Below are 25,679 nucleotides of genomic sequence, written 5' to 3'. Positions count from 1 at the left end.
TGTGATTCTGGGCAAATCCCATCTGCTACTTTAAAACATTTCCATCCAGCTCTAATTGCTGAGGTTTTTTATTCACAGCTGTAGGCTACTAGACAGAAATCCTCTCCCTACTTAAGAGACTGCAAACAAACAGCTATGATGTATGCAGTGTGTGGTGGAGACAGATTTTAGACTTCCTACAATGTGACACTCTTCAGTGAGGCACTGGGGGAAGAACATTTGGCTAAGAATTTTCCTTAAGTAGTCAATTTGCAAAAAAGATGTTCAAGTTCTAGAAATCTTTTATTTTTAGCTGTCTCATTACTTTAAGTAAACCAGCTTCACACCTCTGAGTTTTAATGCTGATTTCTATGGGGGCTTTAGCTGCAAGACCTCGTGCTTCACAGATACAACCGGACAGAACTTAACTAGTGTGACAAACTAAAGGAAGAATCAAATGGCAGCTCAAGTTCTGGAAATTAAGCTGTAAGCATTCCCAAATATTAATATATTAAATTATCTTTATAAGCAGAATTTACATTTGTATTTGTTCGAAAACAAATTTAATTTAAATTTAATTTTTTTTTTTTTTTTGGGGGGGGGAGGGAGGGAACTTACTCACAAGTCATCTTTAAAACTTCTCTTTGATGCTTCCCAGCAATACTAAGTAGATTAAAGGACAGTGTTTTGGCACGTGTACTTGTTTGAATGCTCAAAAGCCACTCTTACTGGCTTCTCTCTAGCTTCACACCTCACAAATTTTATCAAATGTTTTTCTTACATCTCAGTATTTCTGAAAATCAAGACATTTGTTTTATAAAGGTAATGCTAAAGAAAATACTATGAACAAACAATTACCTAGCTGCAGCAGGAACAGCATAACCACAATTAAATCCATCCTTGCAAATGCAAGACTCATACTGAGAGTTTTTGGCAGTCTCCTAGTATGTGAAAAGGTAAGAGGTACCAAAGCTGAACTTTATTTGGGGTTCTGCTGGAACAACCTGGCTTCAGCCACATACAATTCAGCTTAAGAAACTTTTCAGAAGCAGTCATCTCGTATCAGAGAGACAGAGATGAGGATGAAGAGGAAAAGGAAGATGAGAGATTGGAACAGAGACTGAAGATGTAATTACAAATCAAAGACATTATTACCAAAAATTAGCATGAAATGTTCTTAATTAAAGCTAGCACTCAGCATTTGGGTCTAGCTGTTAAATTCTTCTACTACTGCACATTACAAATGCTAGTGATATCTGAGAGGAACAGTGCTACTTAGACAAAGTAAGACCCATAGAAGTTAGGATTGAATGTACAGCAACAGACATCTATCTGTGATAGATGTCCTTAAAACAGATCTATCTGCCTTTCGTTTTAACAGTTTTTATGATACCTTTTGTTGAAGTTAATCATGAAACTCTGCATGTTCGCTGTCAATCTACAGGAACACTAAAAAATGCCGTATACATGCAGATAAGCACTGAGAGCTCATCCTTAGAAAGATTTAGGAGCACACAGACCTTGGAAATTTCATTCTAATAAAAGATTCCTTTTCACTCTGAATTCCAGGAGCACTTGATATTGCATGGTGAACAATTAAATTAAGTGTAGCACAAATCTTATCAAAATTGACTTCTTGGACTTCACTGAAAACTAACAAGAAAATCATGAAAGATGATTTACTGAAATGGTTTTTGAGAAATAAAATATAGTCCATAGCATAGCTGATTTACTGGGATGTGAAATCACATATAAAAAGAGAAGAGAAAGTAACATTTTCCCACAATTCGTAAACATGAAGAATTATTTCTCCCCGTTCTGCTTCATATCAAAATTAAAGTTGATGTAGGGACTCAGTGAAAACTAATGTTGTAAATATTGCCCTCCATAGGTCTGAAACGGTGGCTGGTACCACTGAATCCTTGAAACTCGTTTGGAAGAGGGAAAGTTTTGTAAGCTACTATAGAATTTTCTAGTGCTGAGTGCACACTGTAAAGTCCAAAAATGCGTGCCAGACAGCAGATAGATGTGATTTACAGCAATTTCTGCTCAAAAGCAGTTAACACTGAAGAGCTGATTGATCTTCATTTGACATATGAGTTAAGATAAGAACTCCCTACCTTTCTATTATGAAACTCAATTTGTTAAAGTGCCTTTTTTTTCCATGTAATACAGCTGTAGTTAACAGATATTTCTTTCTCAACATTTCATTGTCCACATCAGCATGCACTGTGGAATATCTTAGTACGTCTATAGAAAACACAGTTTTTTCAATGTTACTGAGTTTAAAGAGATAATTGGAATGAGATGAGTGAACAATTCATTTGTTCCTTCTCCCTGAGGACAAAGATATTTTTCTTCAATGGAAATTCCACTACACAGGGAAACAACTTTGTGAGAGAACTACTTTGTACATAAGGAGGCGTAGAGGCCTGATTTAAAAAAATAACTTAAGTCAGTTAATTCCATTGACCTCCATCAAAAAGAAGCTTAAGTAGTACTCCTACAAAGCTTCAGCTTCACAGAAAAGCAGTTTCTAAAAAGGATGAATGAGAAAATAAATCTAGACTGCATGTGAAACACCATATTTCCCAGTGGAATTCTTAGCAGACCAAACGTCCCTTTAGGGAAGCTGTAATTGATTATGCCACTAGCTTAGTAAACAAACAAATGAGACCATGACCGTGGCTCTTCCTTTATCATGTTATAAAATTGTTGTCATATTTCCTCATTTAGTAGTCAGTAAACGAGTTCACAACATAATCTTCCCTATTTCAAAATGAAAGAAAAAGAGTGGTACCCTTTAGCTCTTAAACTTAGGGACAGGTGCATTCTGCTTCCCAAAGTTCATACACACATAGTGCTTGTAAACCCACAAGAAGAACAGAAGAAAAATGAACCTCAAATATGTTTGGAACTTTTTGAATTTATGATGCAAGCAAACTTCAAATATTATTGATTGTAAGTTGTATAAAATAGCACAGCATTAAGATATTATTTATTGATAACATACCAATTATATGCATAACTTGTCAAACAACAACAAAAAAATCCACAATCCCACAGTATAATAACACTAAATTAAACTTACTTCAGTAGCTTTAATTTAAAAAAAAGAAAAAAAAGAAAAAAAAAAAAACAAACCTGATAAACCAAGGAATATAACTATTTGAAAAGGAGAAATTCTAAGATTCTCACTAATAATTAACCCAGAAGAATTTCAAGACATCTGAAATAAGGGCCAGATAAAGGGTTAGTGACATCAAAACAAAATCTGTGGAGTACAAATACTGTGCAAATAGGTCACTAGAATTTGTTATGTATAGGATGCTATATCATTGGTTACTTAATTACATTTCTTCAGAACTACAGATGAATGGAAGCATCCCTTTTCAAAATTCTGCTCCACTGTTTCAATTAGCCTGCACACTTACATTTATGAGAAAAAATTTTCAAGAAGAGCTGAGAATATAGCTGCTGGCAAATAGTACTCAAGAAGAATGATTACATTTAAAAAAAAATGGATTGGTGAGAAAAGAACAGATACCAGCTACCTTCACATACGATAAGCAATTAATGTTAGCTCCAGGATATCTTATATAAAGCATGAGATGTCTAGCAGAATTTTACTCCAATCAGCCTGAGCCGATACACTGCATGCAGTTGCAGATAATGCATTTTAAGGAAAATAAAGAAAAAGGCAAAACAGATAAGAAAAGGAAAATCAGAAGGAATATTGTTAACACTAGTTGTGATTAGTGAAATTGGTTTAATTTGGAAAATATTGAAGGAACAAGAGAATAAGAATAATTCCCCACTTTATTTTAAAAAATATAGCAAAAGGATTAATGATCAACATTATCGATAATAATTGAGGAAAAAAAAGAAAAAAGTCAGTAACTTGCAATGAACATTTAGGTGCAGTAGCAGAAACCTCTTCTGAGGGAGATCACTGTTAAGCACTGAAACAAACACAAGTCATAGCTAAGTGCAACTTACATTCAGTTTCATCTGTGCTTCTGAGCTGCCAGATGGTTTCAAGAAATACATATGTTTCTTGGAAGTCATACATAAAAAACACAATTTATCTGAGGTTATACATCTTTCAATAGTTCCTGTTTTAACTTATTGGAAATGGTAATCAGTATGGGGTTAAAATACTGTATGGATTGCATATTTATCAGTGTAAGTAGAAAAGCAAGTGGAAAACTATAAATTTGTGCATGACAAAGCAAACAGGTAAGTGTGTGAGACAGAGACAGGTGGGCAGTTGTCAACAGGCTAGAGAGAGCCAAAGCACGTAAATCCAAGACCAAATAATAAAAGCTTCCTTCTCCTGGATCCACAAACAAAATCACCATTTATTCCAATAAAGAAAACCTAAACCACTAAGCATGGAAACAGTGCCAACAAACTACAAATGATGTATTCAGCACAATAAGTAATAAAAATGCCTCAGAAATATAGAGAAGCAGAAGTAGCCAGCTATGATGTCATCAAGCTCATTTAAAATCCACCTACACTGATTATTAGGGGCCAAGCTCATTCCACCTTCCAGGATAAATTAAGCTTATGCACCAGCTGCACCACAGACTGTCCTTTACGCAGAGTACCAAGAAACATGATGAAAGGATAACAGTTTCTTACCTTCCTGCATCTCAGTTATATCAAATATAAATTCATTTTTTCAAGGCACATCCTTATCTTTAGAAATGGCAACTTTAACTAGTATATTTCAAGATTCATTGCCCTGACAATCTCGAAACCACAAGTTAATGCTATGAAATTACAAGTAGATTAAAAATATGTATTCCTGTGCAAAAAAAAAAAAAAAAATTACATTAGCCATTTATTACTATTAAAGCTTTATAAGACAATCGTTATACAATAGTGTGATGTCTGTCACACAGAGCCCCAAAGCAGTCTTCTATACAAAAAAATCCCAAACTGTTCTGAAATGAGACCTCACAACATTATATCATACACTGTCACTACTATATTTTTTATTCATTCTTCCTTGAGTACTGAAAGAGGTAAGAAAAAAAAAGCAGGAAGAAAAACAAACCCTGGTGGCAAAATTCGAAAAGGCCTCTGTAAAATCCTAAACTAAATTCAAATGCCTTGTTTGAATAAAAGCTATTCTTCAAATGATCTCCTTACAATTTGCATAGTAGAGAAATTACACCCCCCTACAAGCAAGCCTATCCCATGGGGAAGATATACAAAGACACCACATCCATTGGCCCTTCCCAACCAAATACTTGGTTTGTGTAGGCAGCAGTACTGAAAAAAAAAAAATGGCATGATATTGTTTTGATTGTTTAGGGTGTGTCAAGGCAGCTCAAGGTGCACAGGCAGCTCAGTGTGGAGACTGCTAATACAGCATGGCATTTGGTAGCAAGAAATGAACGTAGCAGTAACTGTTTAAAGCATGGAAAGTGGTTTAGTGATGTCTATGTTGTAATACTGTGTGTAAATACTTATGATTGGGAAGAATTTATATACTTGTGCTATATACAATTTTCTTAAAAGCTAACTTGAAACACCACTTAAGGGTCACAGTGATATCATGGAACTTTCCACCATTTTTGAGTGGAAAGACAGGGGAATATGGACATAAAATGGGATCAGAAAAAAACGTAACTGTGACAGAAGTTACAGATCGATTTTCAAAACAAAGATTTTTAACAAGCGTATTTGATTAAACGTAAGGATAACAGACAGCATTTATCTGAATTAAATAAACAGCCCACCTCATGAACATGAATTTGAGAATTTGCAGGTTTCTATGTAGTGCACCATGCAGCTCTTCCACAGCTCAAAGGCCTCAGAAAAGCTCTGAGGAGAATAGTTCTAATGGCAGCATGTACACACATGTGACAATGTCTTAATAGCTGTCTTTCCCTGAACAACCAGGCAAATAGGGCTAGTAATTTATTTTTACTTCCTAAAGAGTAACCTCCAGCTGTGTCAAGAACTACAGCGCTAAGGTAGAATTAGCCAGTTCATGAGATCTGATAAAAAAAATGACCGTAGACTGCATATCTTACATCATAAAATGCAAATCTAACACAGACAATATTAGCCAGGCACATCCCTCATGAATGAAACATATAAAAAAAAACAACCAGAAGGTATTACAAGACACTGAGAGAACTGTTCTGTTAGAAATGACAAAGTCGTTCCAACCACAGAAAACCTTAAAGAAAGCCTCTCTAAAGCCTCCAAAGATGTGCTTTATTTCTCCAGTGCAGTTTAAAAAAAAAACAAAAAAAACAAAAATCAAAAGTAACTCATTCTCATTACTGGCCTATTTATCCAGAGACTTCATGGCATCCATGACATCATCATTCAGCCACCATGCCACTTTGGAAAAACAAAACCAGTTCTCAAACACCTTCACGGGAATCATGCAGCTCAGCATCTGACCACTTAGAAATGGATTCAAACCAAACTGTTTACTAAGAGCAGTCACCATTAAGAGTTGCCACTTATGTCCTTCGGCACAGGCTAAGAGTCTAGTGACCACATTTTGACACTCTATTCTCAAGGATCAGGTTTGTTTTACTTTTGTAACTATGCCACATAAAATCTTATTTAGAAAATGTGCTGTTTGCTTACTGTGTTACAGACTACCACTGTCCCTTCACATTTCATATAAGATTACTTGCTTCTGACTTCTGAAAAATAAACACGTATATTAAAATTTGTTGCATTCACACAGTATCCTTCTCTTTATCATTTATCACATTTCTAGTTGCAACTTGCATAGAGAAAGCCTTATTCTGCTGCCATTATTATTGCCAAGCAGTTCCATCAATTTTAATGGCATCATTTGTTTAATAAGATGCTAACCAACATGAGGAGGAATGGATGAATCAAGCTCCCAGTAAGATATCTGGCTCATTTCAGCTAGAATTATGCTTCTGCTAACCACCACTCACATTACATGGTAATTTTCTCCCAACTTTCCCCTGTGCTATCTTTTCAAGTGGTTCTTAATTAACTCTGTTTTATTTATGAAAGCATATTTTGCTAGACTTTCCCCAAGAGCTTTAGTAAACAGCTGTATTAAAGTTGTCTTTACTTATCACATCTTCTGTAATGCTCTCAAAAGTGCTGGGAGAAAGGAATAATATTTAGAGAAGCAGAGCTGTTTGAGCTGAAGTTTTCTGCCTGTCTCTTAAGCATTATTTCTTCAGGAAATCACAATGGCTTTGAATGCTTATATCTGTGCATATGTCATTCTGCCTCCTTTCTTGCTACTTTTTAACAAGTTGCCCTATTTTGGCTTAATTTTGTAGAGGAAAGATGTCTTAAAAATAGTTCTTACAAATATTGAGATCATAAGGAAGAGAATACGCGAGAGAAACTGTATAAATATTCACACTGAAGGAAAGATGCAGTGGGCTATTCAGCTCACGAGATGCAACAGAATTGAAGAGAAGTAACTTGTCCCTCCAAGGCAGGAAAGTCTTCCTCAGCTCCCCAGCAACTGGTAATGCTGAGCTTTCCACAAATACTTTAGCAGTAGTTGCTAAGTTTGCAAAAGGAATGTGCGTTAGTTGTCTTGAAAGTACGCGTTTGGATGCTCATCACTATAAAGACAGATTTCATTGGTACTGAAAAATGAGTACTCTCTGCTGGATAACATAGTTGATCTTTGTACTCCTCACTTTAGCATGTTATGCCTCAGTTTGCTGTGTTGTCAACTTTTCCAGATTTTTAAGCTTTTGGTGCGTACTGATGTAAGATCTGATAAAGACCAGTACATCTAAAGAATTGCCCACAAAAATAAAAATATATTTAAAGTGGAGAAAAAAAAAAACTACATTTACTTCCACAATAACCAACCTTTCATACAGATGTAAGAATGAATTTAAGTAATTACTAGATCAAGTCGTAATTTTTTTATTTTTATTTTTTTCACATAAGGCCAAAAGGACTCAAATACTTACAGTGACCTAAAACCATATCGAAAAATTGGAAGTATTTTGAGTCTATGCTCATCATATTAACCATAAAAGAAGAAAGCATTAAGAAAGGTCGTTACTCCTAAATTCTACAAAAGGATGCTTATCACCACAAGTTAACAGTTCGTTAAGCCAAACACTTATTTTTCTAAATATAAATCCTTAGTCAGAAATCACAAGCTTATTTCTAGAAGTGTTCAGGAATTAAAGAAAAAAAAAATACAAAGAAACCACTTATTTTAGATTTGAAACAGAAAGCCTCTTCAGTTCTTCTTTTGTAACTATACATCTATCCTTTTTCTCTTTTTGTGGACAGACAAAGTTGCATATTTGATTTACAGCCATTCTCCACAGCTGTACTAGCATGTAAAACAATGTGAATGTCTTTACCTCATACTGTCTTATGAATCAGAAGTTTTAAAATTCTTAGCTTATGAATTTCTAAAACATGTACCACTTGCAATTGCTTACCTAATATCAGCGCACTCTGACATTACACTTTGTTCAATACTCACACCAGGAAACAATGGGATAAATAAAGAAACATGAAATGATGAATAAAATCTAGGCAAATTACTGACATGATTCCTTCCAAAGTCTTGTGAAGCTGTGCTAACTCCTTCGCTTCAATTCCCCACACTATAAAAAAGGGATAGCAATACTTACTAACTTTGAAGTGGATGATGAACATTAAGTTCAGCATGTGAACTGAGAAGAATTAAAACATTAGAATTATTGAAACAAATTCATAAATTCTTCTTCATTAGAAGAATTAAAACATAAAGAATTAAAACATTAAGTTATATTTGTAAACTGCCCTGAAGGTAAAAAAACACTATACAAAGGCTACGTATCATCCCCATCATCAGAAATTCACAGTGTATAATATCCTCCTCCATACATATGAAGGCAGGAAATAATACTACCTAGGAGATTGATGGCACCGGGAAATTGTAGGCAGCCACCTGCTAAATTACTGTGGATGAGTCACCAACACTTAAAAGTATTAGTTCTTTGCTCAGTGTGACTGTATTTACTCTAACACATAATCTTAGAACCATAACACAGACTTGTTTGTAAGAGAGATGTCATTACTGAAGACTATAACTCGCACATACAACAACTGGACCCAACGGTGGAAAGAGATGGTTCTATTTTAATATCCCAATTCAAAAGTGATCTTTAACATAGGGCAGCACAGGAGAAGTTCTACTGGTTTATGTAGGCAACAGAGCTGGACCTAAACCCTAATTCAGCCCCATCAGATCTATATGCTGCATACATCTATTTGTTACCTTTTCCCCTAGCACCTGCCTTTGTGAAAAAGAACCCAAGAAGCACAATTTACATTAGAAGACACCCAAATGCATAAGATAAGTCAGTGCAGTGCAGCTCCAAGAAACATTTACTCAAAAGAAAATTTAGAAAGACTGTAACTATTTCTGTTTCTCTCTAAAGATTCATAGGCATAACCTCAGCAAGTTTAAATTAAGACAGTTTTCTTGATATTAGTGGAGCTCTGCTGCTTAACAGGGGATGTAAGGTTATTTAAATTCTTAGAAATAACTGAAGTACTGCTTGAGGTATTTGAAGCTATATATCCATTGAAATTCCACTCCTCATAACTTCATCTTCTGATGACTTGCATCCGTTAGGCTTTGCAGGAAATAATTTCACTCTGCTAATTATATGAAAGCTATGATACAAGGACGTGATCTGTCTGGTTTTAATCTTGCATGAATGAAATAACAGTTAGCTGTGTTGTATGTAATAGTGACAGTATACACATTGAAGAGATCAGAAAACTAAGTGTGATGCTCAGGCCATCTTGACATCATCTATCTCTATCTAAATTCTAAGCTATTGTTTTGGAATTCAATCGGAGGCAATCAGGCATCCACTCAACGAACAAGGACCTTTAGTTAAAAAAATTCTTGGACACAACCTCCAAATGTAGTCATATGAATTTCAGAAGCAGGACACTAAAATGGAAACAAAGAAAATTTTTATTACTATGTATTTGTTTATTTGCATTTCACATCCTTAAGTTCAGCATCTCCTTATCTCAGGTTTTGTTTTTTTTTTAGCATTGAATTCCAGCACTTTTACTTCAAGGAATTAAATGGCTAGAACATACCTTCTTCTGAATGTATTAAATCCAACAGTATTTTACATATTGAAGAACTGTTTCATCCATATCTAATCTTCTCTTTTCTAGACTAAGGAAACCCAGCTTTTTCTTTCTTCATAGGTATTTTCTAAGCCTCAATTTCTACTTCTTCAGTTTGTGCCAAACCAGTACAATTAACCTCCTCCTTGCAACTTAACAGCACACAAACAGTATGAGTGTTGTTTCAAATATATCTGCTACCTTTGCAAAAATACCATTCTCCCATCTCCAAACATTTTGCCAACATACAATTCACTCTTTTTGCCAATGCATGTTACTAAATTCTTAATTCAAGCTATGTTGTCTTGGCTACATAAAAAGAGTGAAAGTAAGCCAAAGTAAAAATTCCAAAATAAAGGAGACATTATCTTAAAAAAATCGTATAAACAAATTAATTCCTAATCTCTATTTTTCCCAAAGTTGATATTGGGATTTCATGTTGATGAATTTGAATGCTTCTGAATGCTTCCCACAAAATGCTGACAGCCAGTCATCATCAGATTTTAACATGTCAAATAATACAGTGATTGTACAGATATAAATTACATTATGTAATCTGTGTTGTTTTTTAATGTTTCCTAGAACTTAGGAAACAGTCTCCATACAATACACTTTTGTTCAATAGCATAGACAAAGAAGATTTTTCTTCCATACTTAAATAAAATTGATATTTGTGCAAAACCAGCTCAAACCACATTTCGCTATCATCAATGACAAATGTGATAAGAATGAAAGTGGAGCCCATTTAACCTTAATGAAGTCAAGTGTGGAGTAAAAAGCACCCCTGAATTTTTATTTTTTTTTTTTAATATTTGTGGCATCTAGGACAGCAAGGCATCTACTGACCTGCTGTTCTCTCAGCATCAGAGTGAAAGAAATCTTAATCAGCTCAGTCAGTGCTGTGAACTTTATAAACTGATTCTTAACATCACTTAGCACTTCCTATTTCCAAAAGAAAATGAATACCATCAAAATCTGTTCAGGAACAGTTTTTTTCAGCCTGCACATCATGATCGATTTTGGGAACAATATCTTTGGAAAACTGAAACTAAATATCTCATTTGTACTATGCTCTTCCATTTGGTCTCTAAGGATGAAAAATTCCAGGGTCTAAATGTATTTTCATTGCAAAAAAAAAAAAAGAAAAAAAAAAAAAAGAAAAAAAAAAAGGCATGCAAAATTCCATCTTCAACAGATACAGTTCTTCAACTTAACATCAATTTTGACTTGATAATATTAAGGATGACATGAAAAAAAGTAATGCAAATCAATAGAAGACACTTGAAATATGCCAGTAGAAGCTAAAGACTCAAAACACGTTAAGTATGAGGTTAAGAAAGCTTTTCTATTCATTTTACTTAACACGATATAACAACAGGGGCAAAGATGTTTCCAGTAAGCTTTTCTCTTCAGTTATGCCTGTTTCCATGAGTAATAACATGTTTCAAGCTAAACGGCAATTCTGAAAATACTGCAAAGGGAAGGAGTCCCTTAATTCTCATGCTATCACAAAGAAACAATTTTAATTTCTATCAGGAGGAGGAAAAAAAGTAAACATTGAGAGAACTCCAAAGACCAATTCACTCAAGTTTGGTTTTCACACATCTATCCAGTGCAAACATTAAAAATCTCTTACAAGCGGTATCATGTTGTTTTCAGGCTCTTCCTCCTATATGGAGGATTCCAGTTCTGCTCTAGAACAGAAAATTCACAAAACTTGCCTAATATTTACCAACACATAGTCAAGTGTACTTCGGATGGCAAGTATCATACTTTAGCACTGTTTGTTTTCCATTTAAAAGCCTCATTTAATGTACGCCCATAAAAGCTCGCTTGAACTGTCTTGCATCCAAAATTCTGGGAACCCATTAAGTTATATCTTCAGTATCAAAGACTTGGAGAAGAATGGGAATGGGTGAATATTTAGAGTTGGGTAGTTCTCAACAAATGATATAGCTTGTCTGGAAAAGGAATAATATACATTTATCCACATTTCGTAAGTGACAGGATCCAGTTCACTGCTGCTGTTGAGGTACCAAATCTCTGGACTCCTCCTGAAACATCCTCCCTGCCCATTTTTAAAGAAGGTATGATCTGGCAAAAATGCTTTCCCCCCCCCACCCCCCCCTCACAAACAACCCAACAGCCCATGAATTTGACAAATTTTCATTAGCTTAATCTTCCATTACATTAGCAGGCTCATTAAGGGGAGAAAAAAATAAAATAAAATCAATGATCTTCTTGCTCAGTGTATGCCTTTGCAGTAAAATCACTGCCTTGCTGTTACTCATAGTTTTAAGAGGTGTTTGACTAATGAGTTCAAAAAATTAGACAAATTAAATAGGTGTTGCAGTCTGTATCATCCAGATAATTCTATAATCCTGTCTGCTAGTAAACAACTTCCAATAAGTGCCAAGCAAGCCATTGGAGCAACCTCTACAATTAACAATCATCATAAAAATACAGCTTCTGTAATGCTCCTAATTTTATTCCAAAACCAGTTACCAGCATTTAGCTTTATTATTTTCTCAGGCACTAAAAAACAAGAACAACATAACTGCACCAAAGGCAATGAACGTATTTCAGGCTAATTATAATCAAGCTCAAAATCAGAAACATTGAAAATTCAGGAAGACAAATGCCTCAGTTGCCTAGAGAAAGTACTTGGTAAAACATTACTTTCTAACCTGTATGCAGAATTACTAACATCTTCAATTTTATCAACCATTGCACAGTTTTTAGCACTGCACAATTTCAGATCTTTAGTAAGCTATCTTACTGAGAACAGTGGTCCATCAGTACTTTATGCCACTTCTTATCTTACTGCTTACACTTTGGTCATCATAGTCTGTCAATGGCATTAGAAGATACTGAAATTCTTGATAAGCATTACTTATTTCAGATGACTGACTGGACTGTCACTCTTCTGACAGCTTGCACAGTGCAGGCCTCTCTCACAGCAATAATCACTAGTTTTCATTAGCTTTAAAACAATTCTGAGATTAAGATATAGTATAATCTCACAGTAACAAGATGGGAGGCAATTGGACAAGGTCAGACTCTTCTCACAGAATCATTTCCAGTGACTTATAGTGATAGGACAAAAGGCAATAGCCAAAAACTGGAACATAGGAAGTCCCACACCAATATACAGGAGAACCTCTTAACAGTGAGGGCAACAGAGCACTGGCAGAGGCTGTCCAGAAGGTTGTGGAGCCTCCTTCTCTGAAAATATTCAAGATCCACCTGAACACCTGCCTATTCAACCTACTGTGGAAAGCCTGTTTCAGCAGGGGCATTGGACTCAATCTGTACAGGTCTCTTCCAACCCCTATGATTTTGTGACTGTGATAATCGGATGCTACAGCTTATCATGATGATGTAAGAAATGAGAACCTAAAGAACTAGCAAAAATAGCCAAAATCTTTCAGAGATGTGAACATAATTAGTGAAATGTTTACAGTGGCATAAAACCTGACTCTACAGATTTAATAATTGATCACAGACATTTCAGCATCTTTGTGCAGGCATAAATTGGAGCTCATCATATTTCTGCCTAATGGAAGAAGGTGGCAGCCAAGAATTTGAGTACTGGAAAATTAACTAATCCCCTTCATGTGTTCCCAGAATGCTGCCTTCTCCTCCTGCTGTCAGAAAGTAATATTCCTGTAGTGGACACAGCAAACACGGGAAAAAGGAAACAACCAGAACTAGCAACAACAGGATGTAGTAAGGATATGACTGCGCTAAAAGCTTAACCTTATGTCACATTACTCTCTAATATTTCATTGCTAGAGTGTGAGGACAGTTCTGCTGTACGTCAAAATATTTTACAACTTGCTCATGTTTCCATGAACATTCACTTAAATTGGACTTTTAATAGATTATTATAATATATATTATATATATTATATATTATATAATATGTAATATAAGAATATATTCTAATAGATTATTATCTAAGAGATTATATTTCTATCTTTCAGATTTTATTCAACATCTGAAGTACTATTAAGTAATCAAATGCATATCTTTGTTTATTCATTTTCCTAATGGGTGTTGTAAAGGAAGCTCAAACAAATTAGGAGTAGAAGACAAAAAGAAGATATAATTCATGTCCACTACCAGATTGAGCCAACTTTAGGAACAAAGTTCCATCATAGTTGTTATTACGTTAATAGTAAAATAAAACAGTAAGAATCTGTTAAAAGTTTCTACCTTTAAAAAAAAATTCATCTTCTGTGAGGTGACATAATAGCAGCATTTTAAACACCAGAGTTCTTCCACTTAAGGTTACTTGCATTCAGGCTCATGAAATGTCCACTAATTCCCTTATCCCAGGAGAAGCCTGATGAAAATGTCTCTGCTATTGCTTTCTCTTCCTTTGTATAGATCACCCCCAGATCAGTGAAAGAAACTCATGCTTATTAGATTTTCAGATGCAAATTGACACAATGGTGCCCTCTGGAGAGATTTTAAAACTCAGAGAAGGAAGACTGTATGAAGGCTTCCAGCTGGAGGTATAATTTTAAGTGCTATTTATGGTTCTCTGCAAGCAGTAGTAGCCTTAAAACAGCAAAGCAGCTCTGGGAGCCCCTAGCAACTCTGACATTTGCTTCAGGTGGAGGGAGCCTTTTGTACTGGTACAGCCATATGTTTTTGAAAAATAGAATCATAGAAATAATGATTCAACATTCCAAAAAACATTCCATTGGTGCTTGATGTTAGGTTGCTTAGACAAGGCTCTAACAAAAAGAATTGCACCCATAGGATTTAAAACAGGCTCTTATGCAGTTGGATTTTTGCAAGCTTTGAAAGCTCTACAGTTCCATGTATTTCAAAAACCTTCTGCCAGCTTTCCTTGTCCCTTTATTCTCTGGCATTTACCTATGTCATATTACCTATACACATTTGTAATGTGACCACAATTTTGTGCTTCTCTTTACTGACCAATAAGGATATTTAACGCTTTTCCTCACTAATTCTATATTTCATCTCTGTAACTTCTTCCCTTGAAAGGATACTACTATTCTGAGCCAAAGTTCTAATTCAGACTTCGACACAGCATCTGCTCTACTGCTCGAAAGAACTATTAGTTTTGGTCAAGACAGAAAGATTAGCAAGGAGAATTCTGTGACTGATTAGTTAAAAGAGAAGCAAAATATCAGTGACTGAAAAGGAAGTAAGGGGCTAGTAGAAGATTGTATTTTATCTCTATTTTTATTTACAGTGAAGTAAAATTATGCTAATGAAATTTGCTGATAAACAAATTTACAAAACATTATCAATAGCAGTGGATGGGAGTTTACACTGAAAGAGAAATGTCAGAGAAGACTGCAGGAGCTAGAAAGAAGATTGAAATTGATGGGAAATACAAGGTCATGCATAAAGAAATGAAATTTTGTCTGTTAAGAATGTGCTCATCCCACTGGAAATAACAGCAGGGAAAAACGATTTGAATGTATTCATCAACTTCAACCTTAATATGAACTCGTAAAACAATACAGCTGTCAAAATAGTAAACCTGATCCTAAACATGTCAATTCAGTCAACTTTTCATAAAGAAAAAGGGGTATTTACATCACTGTAACAGACACAAGTAAGAACTTATCACCCAATTGTAGAATGGCTTAGGTTGGAAGGGCCCTCAAAGATCCAGCCCTCACCCCACTGCAGACAGGGCTGCCACTAGATCAAGCACTAGATCAGATTGCTCAGGACCCCATCCAACCTGGCCTTGAACACCTCCAGGAGCATCCACAGCCACCGTAGGCAGCTTGACAACCTCCCTGGGCAGCAGCTTATCTTGGATAATATCTAATTTTGCTGAGTCATACTTAAGGAAGAGATTTGAAATGAACTTCTGTCGTGGAGAAGAACTTGTATAATAATCACTGGAAAGGATGAAAGGAAGTTTCCAGCTTGGATTTTTTAGCACACAAAACTTAAGGAAAAAAAAAATTACATCTATATCTGTACTGGTAGAAACCAGTACTAGAGCCCTTTATATAGAGCTCAAAAGCTGGATTCAGCAAAGCATCATTCCACAAGTCTTTGTCCTTAGTTAAGATATCATTTTCCCTAGGTTACATCTGATGCTATCTCACAGCGATCACCTTTGCATTTAGACTACATCTTCCCCAGGTTTGCTTAACTAATCCTCATACAAAACAGCATCCATGGTTACATACTTTGAATAATGGGAAACCTCAGTACTCCAACAGATGCTATACCAAATTTAATTTTAATGTATACTATAAATGCTCAGTGAGTTATTTTTTAGGCATATGTCCTGGGATTCTGGAAGCAGAGATTTCGGTCATCATAAAATTTGACCAAGCAAATACCTGTAGGTAGATACACAGACCTGCTCTTTGCCTCTAGAAGATCTCTTTCTAACAACAGAATTCTGATATAAGGAATAGAACTGCTACTAGAGAACCTAGAAGTCTTGTAATCTTGTCAGAGTCCTCCTGTGAAAGACTCCCTTAGACACACATTTGTTGTAAAGAACCGTTTAGGGCACAGAAAGCTGTGACCTTAAGCAATGGTTTCACAGTGAATCTTCTTTTCTGAAAAGAGTCAGAAAAGATTTTTGTGGCACTATTCTATTCATTTACTGAAGTCCTCAATAAAGGTGAAATGTGCCCCAGCTGCTTTCTGACTCTGTTTTTCCAGAAATATCTCAGTATAAAATGCATTTCTACTCTCTAAGACAAGTAAGATGCTCCTGTTTGAAAACAATCATAGTCTGGAAGGTATGGGAATTGTGGCGCTCATCCACTACCAGAAACATAGCTCATTTACATTATCTGTTGCTCTCTTTATCTGTGCTCACCTTATACCTACTCTGAGAGGTAGTCATCCTTGCTTTTATTTAACTGTAGCTGTAAATAACAGTACTGGCTGAGGAAAAATAATTTCAGTACATCTGACAAACTCCGGAGTTTAAATGGCAGGGAATTTCCACCTCATCCATCTGAACATACACAGCTCTCAGTCTGTCTACACTAACATCTTAGACTGATGAGACAAGCACTTCAGGAGCCAAACTCATCACATTTTTGGCTGGCACTGTATAGTGGTCTGAAAGCAAAGAAACTGTTCTCCTTTTGCAAGAAACTAAATAAGAGGATGTGCTCCAGGAATGCTTCCAATGCTGCTAGTGCTCCTTCCGCAAGATCAGACATGATCTGAAAGAAAATATGCACAACGCAGACTCTAGGTCCTCCTCACCAACTGTTTCCCTCTACACATCTGCTCCAGTTGCACTCACTAATACAGATGCAGCTTGTGTTTTCTCTCAAAGCTCCTCTAATGAAAGTTAGGACCCTTAGCCCTGACAGTTCTTCCAGCAACAGCTGGAGCTCTGTGAAATCAATAAATGGCTATGTTTTTTCATTAGGCAAAAACAAATAATAAGATTAAAGAATAGGAAGAAAAATGAAGTTGTATTCTCCCCCAGGTACAAGTCCCAATAATGAGGAGCCACTCAACATGTGAATCGGGTCTAAAATCTCAAAATACTGTGCAGGTGCTAGGCATTTTATAAAAGCTATATGCATATTTTGAGCTCATCTGCCCTTTCACAAGTGTGGAAAAGGTGTGATGAGTACAAAGTGCAAGGAGCTGTGAAGAGTTTACATCAATATTAAAAAAAGACACTTGAATCAATTAAATTAAATGATTGGGTCTTTAACATAAGAAAGCATACATAAATATCACCTAATCATAATTTCCAAAGCTTTCGTTTGGCAAACTAAGGAAAGCTGTTCTGTTCCATGTCACAAAAATTTCAGTTTTTTAATAATGAAATCAATACGCATCATTAAATAATATAAATGCACAGAACATACAGTTACAGTAAGCCTTTCACGTTTTCTTGACAAAAGAAAATCTCTCTTGAGCAGTCCATTTTTACACAATTTCTCCTCAAAATAGTTTCAAATAGGTATTAATGAGAGTCCACGATGGTATGGCTAAAACATTACACTGCTACAAAAAGTAATGAAAATGAAGAGACTGCTGCACTGTGGCAGAAGGATGTGGCAGCCACTCTGAGGGGAACTTTAGTCACTGGCCATAGAAACTTTGGGGATAGCACCATAATGACAACACAATTTAACTGCAGTTCTATTAAGTCCATAATACTCTGAAAACTTAATTTCACTGTTTGGTATCTAAATAGAATATTCTCATAGGACAAGCTGGAAACTAATCAAGCATTGACTCAGCAGCACTTGCTCATCAGTGCCATAAAATCTAAAACAGTGACTTTCACAGGAAATAAAGTATGAGGAGAAGGGAAATGTAACAAACAATTTGGTTTGCAACTGCTGTGAGAGACTTCCCTAACAAACAAATTCTGCATCCATCATAATTACTAATAGGCACAAACAAAAAATGTACTTATTTCGTGAACATTTAAATTCTGAGCTCACCTGTAGATCCCAAGCAGTGTTTCTAACTGCTACAGCATAAGTCATGTAGCCCAGAAATTTGAGCCATATGATATTCAGTTGTGGATGAAAATCTCGCAGTTCAAGTCTTAAATAAATCACTCAAATATCCTGAAAGAATAGTTTCAGGAGACAAGTTTCTCAATTCTTCATTTTAACAAATATTTAACAATATTACAATATAATTACACTGAGAACAAATCCTTTTGTCCAAGTTCCCATCCCAGAGGGGAAACAAAAGAACCCTCAATCAATTAAACATATTTACCTACCATATATTGCTATTAAATGCTATTAACTAACATGAAACTCTTCAAGACGAGTTATCTTGCCCTTGTCTACACAATGGCTCATTTTTTTTTCAGCCCTTCTGATGATAGCAGTAAATGTTGGTATACTTGTGAAGTTAAGAAAAATATGATACCACCAAGATGATCTTTAAGAGCCAAATGAATTACAAAAAATGGATAAAGTGGGAAGAGGAGAAATCTCCTCCTGATCTCGTCTCGCTGATACTTTGGACTATAAAGGTATTACAGAAGATCCCACAGCAGATAGGGGACCTTTCTATTTCCTCACTTCATCTTTCCCAGTATGCTTCATGCCCTTGTTTGAGATTAATAGCCAACAGCACTAGTTTAGATAAATAGGATTTTGGTGTGATTCGTTATCCTGGAGCACACAGTAAATCACATTGCTGTGCCTTTCAAACTCAATTTCTCCTCAAAAGGCATATCCCACTTCCCTCAGAAAAATTCATTTGGTAATTATTTGAATACATTTATTTTTACTATAGAATTCCAGACCTTAACGTTATTTTAATTTTGCATTACACTTCACATATTTGGTTCTATCCTGCTTCAAAAGTGGGAAATAGAAATGCCACAATGTCCTATATTTGTGTGCACACACACATAAATTTACGGTAATTGCTTTACTGTTCTAGTTTGATGAAAAATTTGCAAGAAAAATGATGGTTTTATTAGATGAAGGAAAAAAAGTTTTGAGGCATATGAAAGAAGTTCTCCAAATCATAAGGACTACCCTTTAAGATGTAAGGAATGATTATTCTATGTATGTAAGCATCCTGTCACAGTAGGTGCACTTATCTGCACGTGGCACAAAAAAATGTTGCTGCCTCATATGACTATCTACCAACAGAGATGTGAGGTCAGATCCAAAAGCATTACAGTCTGCACATAAGAGGCTACAATGGGCAGAAGGGCTCCTCTGGTAGTTCTGATCATTTAAGCAAGAGCAGAGGATGGGGCAAAGCCTTTTCCTGAGCAACCAGCACAGCAAAATGAAAATGAAGTAGGAAAAGCAACTCCTCACAGAACACTGATGTCACATAACTGTCAGCTTGCTTTTCAATGGAGGATGAGACATCGTCATGCATGGACTTGCAGAACTCCAAGCCTCATAGAAAAAGACAACTATTCCTAGCTACATTATCAAACTTAATTTTCTTTAATCTGCTGCAACAAAAAATGCAGTAAAATTAACATTTGCCGGGCCTCTACATTGTCAAACCAGTAGTTACGTACTCATTTTAAAAATCAAAACTACTTCCTTTTAGACCCCCTGATGAGCTTTAAACTACAAACCTAAAATACAAAAGCAGTTGCAGGTCAACTGAATATACACTGCGTAGGATGGAATACATAATGTAAAAATGATGATAAATAATAACATACAATAAAAGCAAACGTTCACTAAAGTGTGTTTAAGGTAATGAAGCAAAGGCCTCACTCCCCATCCCATTTAAACCTTCATTTTAACACTGAAACAAATCTAAGTAAAAGGATAAAAATATTGTGCAGACATAGAAATTATAGGTGTCTATGACTTCCAAATAACATCTGTGTTTATAGCTTCAACCAAACACTTCAACAAGCTTTTTCTTTTTTTTTTTTTTTTTTTTTTTTGCTACAATCATTTCAATCCTGCTAGCTATGGTTTTAAATCAAATACATTCCGCACATTCTCTAAGAAGTGTACATTAAGCAACAATAAAATACCACACAAATTAAAATGAAAACCTTGTTGTGCCTAAACCACACAGTTTCAAAATAAGAATAATATTGGAAAGGTATATCAGCAAACCTTTATATTGAGATTACTATCTAGCTAATATTGGGTTAGCTATTCTCTGAATAAATGTATTCTTGATGAAAACTTTCATGGTAAAATAAAATGCAATAATTATATAAAAGTACAACTGTTGTCATCTACCTGGACTTGTGCAAGGCCTTTGACACAGTCCTGTACAACATCCTTATTTCTAAACTGGAGCAACATGGATATGACGGGTGGAATATTTGATCCATAAAAAATTGGCTGGATGATGATAGCCAGAGGGCTGTGGTCAACAGTTTTATGTCCAGATGGAGGTCTGTGTACTCCAGGGGACTGTCTTGGGGCTAATGCTCTTCAACACCTTTATCACTGACATATACAGTGGGATTGAGCGCATGTGGTCCCCAGCAAGTTCCCTAATGACATCAAGCTGAGTGGTGAGTTGACACAACAGAAGGGAGGGATGCCACCTAGAGAGACCTGGACAGACTTGAAAAGTGGGCTCATGTAAAGCTAATAAGATTCAACGAGGCTAAGTGCAAGGCATTGCACTTGGGTCAGGGCAATCTCAGATATGCATACGGACTGGCAGAACAACTCATTGAGAGGAACCCTGCAGAGAAGGACTTCAGTTTCCTGATGGATGAGAAGTTTGATGTGAGCTAGCAGTGCACACTTGGCTTCCTGGGCTGCAACTATATCCTGGGCTGCAGGAGAGGAGAGGTGGCCAGGAAGTCAAGAGAGGTGATTTTTGTCTTCATAATCTGTCTCCATGGGGCCCCATCCGAAGTACTTTGTCTAGACCTGGGGCCCCTGACATAGGAAAGATATGGAGCTATTGGAAGAGGTCCAGAGGAGGTCCATGAGGATAATCAGAGGGCTGGAGCATCGCTCTCACGAAGAAAGGTTGAAAGAGCTGGGTTTGGAGGAGACCTCACTGAAACCTTCCAGTACTTGAGAAAAGCTTATAAACAGGAGGAATACCAAGTTTTTACACTGACTGTGATAGAACAAGTGGGAAAGATTTTAAACTAAAAAAAAAAAAAACCAAACAAACAAAAAAAAAAAACTGGGAGATTGAGGTTAGATGTTAAATGGAAATTTCTTCACTATAAAAGTGGTGAGGCAGGGGCACAGGCTGCCCAGAGAAGTTGTGGATGCCCTTCCCCTATAGAAATTTAAGGATATGTTGGATGGGGCTCTGGGCAGCCTGATCTGGTGGCTTGCAGCCAAGCCAACAGGGGTTGTAACTAAGTTTATCAATGTCCTTTCCAACTCAAGTTATTCCATAGTGATTCTGAACAAATTTACAAATTCTGCCTGCATACAGATGGGCACATAGGAGTTTTACCATATTATAATAGCACATTTTTGCCTTTGGATTGGTAAGAACCAGAGCTGCCCGATCTTCCATACCAAGTAGTATATTCGGCACAAAAGGCAATCATGATTTCCTAAAGCTACTTAAAAACTCACACCAAATGTAACTTAAAGCTTGTTTTTCAACTCTTCCATAGTCAGTAGAATTTTAGAAAATAGGCAGCAGTAAAAAAGGTACTAACACTTTTTTTTTTTTTTTTTTTAAATTACAGTTACATCTTCTTCTAATTCATAAGATTTTCTAATTAACATCAATGAGAAACTTAAACCCTACAGGGGGTAATAAAAATTTAAGATGCATAAATATAATTTTGTGGAGATACAAGCACAAGTAATGATATAATCAATGTGAAGGTTGTTATACTTATTTAGGATAACTAATTCAAGACATAATCAGACTCATTTCTTGCTCAATGCTTCAGACTGAATAGCAAAATTAAAAATTGAAATATTTTGTACTAAATACACGAATTGCAATCTTCTTGTCCTGAATGATGTTTCAAGCATAGTTGTTTTTTCTATTATAGTTCAAATAAAAAACATCGGTCTATGGAGATACAAGTAAGTCTTCTATTCACATTTAATTTACTATATTGCTGTAACTATCATAAACACAACCATGAGAAGATTAAAAGCAGATTATGAAATATGATCATCAGTTGTTTGATTTGTTAAGAGTAATTCTCCCCAACTGCATTTAACAACATAATTAAGTTAGCATTAGTGCTGTTCTCTGCTAGATTGTCAAGAACTGCTGCACTTAAACCTGCAGCAAGGTAACCTTTCTCCACAACTCTTATAATCCCAAATCACTACAAAAATTTTTTTAAAAAGACTGCTGTCAGTGACTGAAAGGATTTATATTATTTTTAACAGCCTAACAGAATTACAGAGTTGTGCCACCACGAAAGGAGGCTAAGTTTTAAATTACTAGGCATGTAGGAATATTAGATGCACACTTAAAATGAGCTACGATGCTTTCCACATTCCATAAAAATTGGCTTCCTCATTGGCTCTTAAAGTGCTATAGAACAGCACAAAAACTTGCTGTAAAGGAAGAGAAAATTCTCATTATGCTAAAACTACTTCACCTGAATATATTTTCTTTGGCCTACTTTAAATAATGTCAAAGGATATTTATGAGATACTGAAATGATATGGATATCACCACAGTAGAAAGTAAAATGATTGATACATATAAAATATAGTAGATTCTAATACTCCAGTTAGCTTCACACTTGTAGATTAGCAGGCCTGTGCAGAGACCTAGTTTAGTCAGTTGAGTTCTAAAATGGCCACATTTCAGTCTAGCTTTATAGACATAAAAAGTACAAATTCCTATTAATGGGAATGAACATCTCCTGAAGAACCCATACTTGCTGTGGTTCAGATATCAGATACTTGGACCTTCTGCCACAAACATTTTTCATTGCTACTGACACCCCCTTCCTTCAGATCACTGCTGGCAGGATCATTCAGAAGCTCTTCAAGTAATAGTACTTGCATTTCATAGAAACAGAATAGGAAACCACAATACAAAGTATACTAGCACAGAACACACTATTTCTGTTTTCAAGTTTGTCATAGACGTAAATTTGAGTTCTTAAGGAGAAGATAACATTTTCACAGACTTCTAGCATTACTGTAGCTTGTATTTCAGGACAACAGCCCCCGAAAACTGCTAACTTGAATTGATCACAAAGATCTTTTCATTATAAACATATATTTTGCTTCATTGTGTAATTACTATACAAAGGCTAGAAGATTCTTTAAATTCTTTGAGCAAAGAGGACAATACATCAGAGAAGGCCAAATGATATTTTACTAAATTCCATCACTAGGCAGAAAGACTGACTTAATCAGTCTGGATTTCTGGAACTTCTTTATTTCTACTTTTCTTTTGATCAAGCTATATGTGTTAAGATGCAGTAACTTCAGGCAGGCCAAATTTACGGACGAGAGCCTTTGAACATCAAACGAGCTTGCTGGCCCCTTTAAATTCAATTTTATCAGTAACTCAATTATGGAGAAGTTGCTCTCACTCCTCCTCACAAGAAAATATATTTCCATTTATATTATCTTATAATTTCATATAACACCCTGTGGAATCCTATTTCCCTTGTCAACTATGATCAGATTCTCTAAGAAAGTTACAGACTGGAGTTGGCAAAGTATTTTTTCAGAAGGCTTTCTGTAGTTTATAACCCAGTAAAGATGATTCCAACATCTAAAATAATTCCATCATTTTCAGGGTGATTTCATACGAAAAATGGGAAATGCATCTCAGAGATTTTGTGGAAAATCATATACTTTACAAATTAAATGGCATATTATAACTTGTTATATGATAGAGATGTGTGGGCAGCCAATTTTGCAAGAAAACTACCTGCTACAAAAAAAAAAAAAAGAAAAGAAAAACAGCCTGCAATTATTTAGATAAGTCTAAAAGCAGATGCAGTACCTGCACTGAATACCAGAGTACAACTGAAGAAACAAAAGGCAAACTCTGTTGATACCAGTGCTGCATGTACATCATGGCCCAAATAACCCCAAATAACTTCAGCTCAGTGAAAAACAACTTTTCCAATTTGACATAGTGTCCAAGAAAAAAAAACTGTTCTGTATTCTGACATATTTGTAAGTCAATTATAGAAAACAAGTTGTTTTTACCATAGGCCAATATGAAAAAAATACAGTGGAATGATAGAATGGAAAGGACCTTAAGTTTCAGCAAGTTCCAACCCCCTGTCATGAGCAAGGTTGCCACCCACCAGATCAGGCTGCCTAGGGCCTTGAACACTTCCAGGGATGAGAAACCCACAGCTTCTCTGGGCAATTTATTCCAGAGCCAATGAAGTTTCCCTTTTTCCAGTCACCAGGGACTTTTCCCAACAGCCATGACTTTTTTTTAATATGATGGCAGGTAGCTTGGCAACCACATCATCCAATTCATTCAGGACCCATAACACAGACTTCACTGCACATAGCTTCTATCTACATGTCAATCGTCCTGCAGATCACATTGTGTTGCTTTTTTGCACTGATAAGACAAAACTTTGCATCTAGTTTATTTAATTATCTGGACTATAAAATATCAAATAAAAACAACAAAATAGAATTTTACCAGCTTTGTTATTATCTTAGCTCTTTAAAAGCTTGGGCAATACAGTTGTAGAAAGACAAATTTGGAGGCCAATTCACAACTCCTAAATTTGAAGCTAATTTTCAGCAATTGTTTGGACCTATGCTTTCAGGAAAAAGTATATAGAAAAGAGGCAATTACAGATCTGCTCCTCTGCTTTACATTCAATTACAGATATTCTCCTAGCAACTGTATGATTTTCTTTTTTACAAACAGATACAACATCAAGAACTTTTTAATTTTTTTTTTATGAATCTGTCCTTAAGCAAATAACCTATGCCAACTCTGTGCCGTTTCTACACTTGTTCTGCTACAGAATTGGAGTATCTACAGCTCACAACCACGTGCAATACAAAAACAGAGCCAGACCAGAGTATGTTATAGGAGTTACAGTATCTGCAATGCTAAAAGCATTAGCAGAACAGATGCCTAGCTTTCAAACACAAATTGAGTAGCATAGAATATATACAACTAATTTTGCAAATCATCCAAGAGTT

General features: G+C 35.7%; 2 protein-coding genes across 10 annotated transcripts in view; one reads left to right on the top strand and one right to left on the bottom strand.

The window, feature by feature from the left end:
• The window catches only part of CTNNA3 (catenin alpha 3), a 420,268-nt gene that overhangs the window by 259,795 nt on the left and 134,794 nt on the right, over positions 1 to 25,679 (bottom strand). The window contains exon 8 of one of the 8 annotated variants that reach the window (XM_052678013.1): positions 5,406 to 9,934. The exons of the other annotated variants lie outside the window; for them this stretch is intronic. Coding sequence (XP_052533973.1) covers positions 9,875 to 9,934 — 60 coding nt within the window. The 3' untranslated portion in view covers positions 5,406 to 9,874. Of the gene's footprint in view, positions 1 to 5,405; positions 9,935 to 25,679 lie in introns of those variants that run through there. 8 annotated transcript variants of the gene reach the window in all.
• Positions 1 to 25,679, top strand: part of LRRTM3 (leucine rich repeat transmembrane neuronal 3) — an 80,709-nt gene that overhangs the window by 32,661 nt on the left and 22,369 nt on the right. The window lies entirely within an intron of this gene.

The sequence above is a fragment of the Tympanuchus pallidicinctus genome, unplaced genomic scaffold (assembly GCF_026119805.1).
Source record: "Tympanuchus pallidicinctus isolate F22 unplaced genomic scaffold, pur_lepc_1.0 scaffold16, whole genome shotgun sequence".
Taxonomy (NCBI): Eukaryota; Metazoa; Chordata; class Aves; order Galliformes; family Phasianidae; genus Tympanuchus; species Tympanuchus pallidicinctus.
Note: the sequence above shows the minus strand (reverse complement) of the source record. Positions and strands in the feature narration are given on the sequence as shown.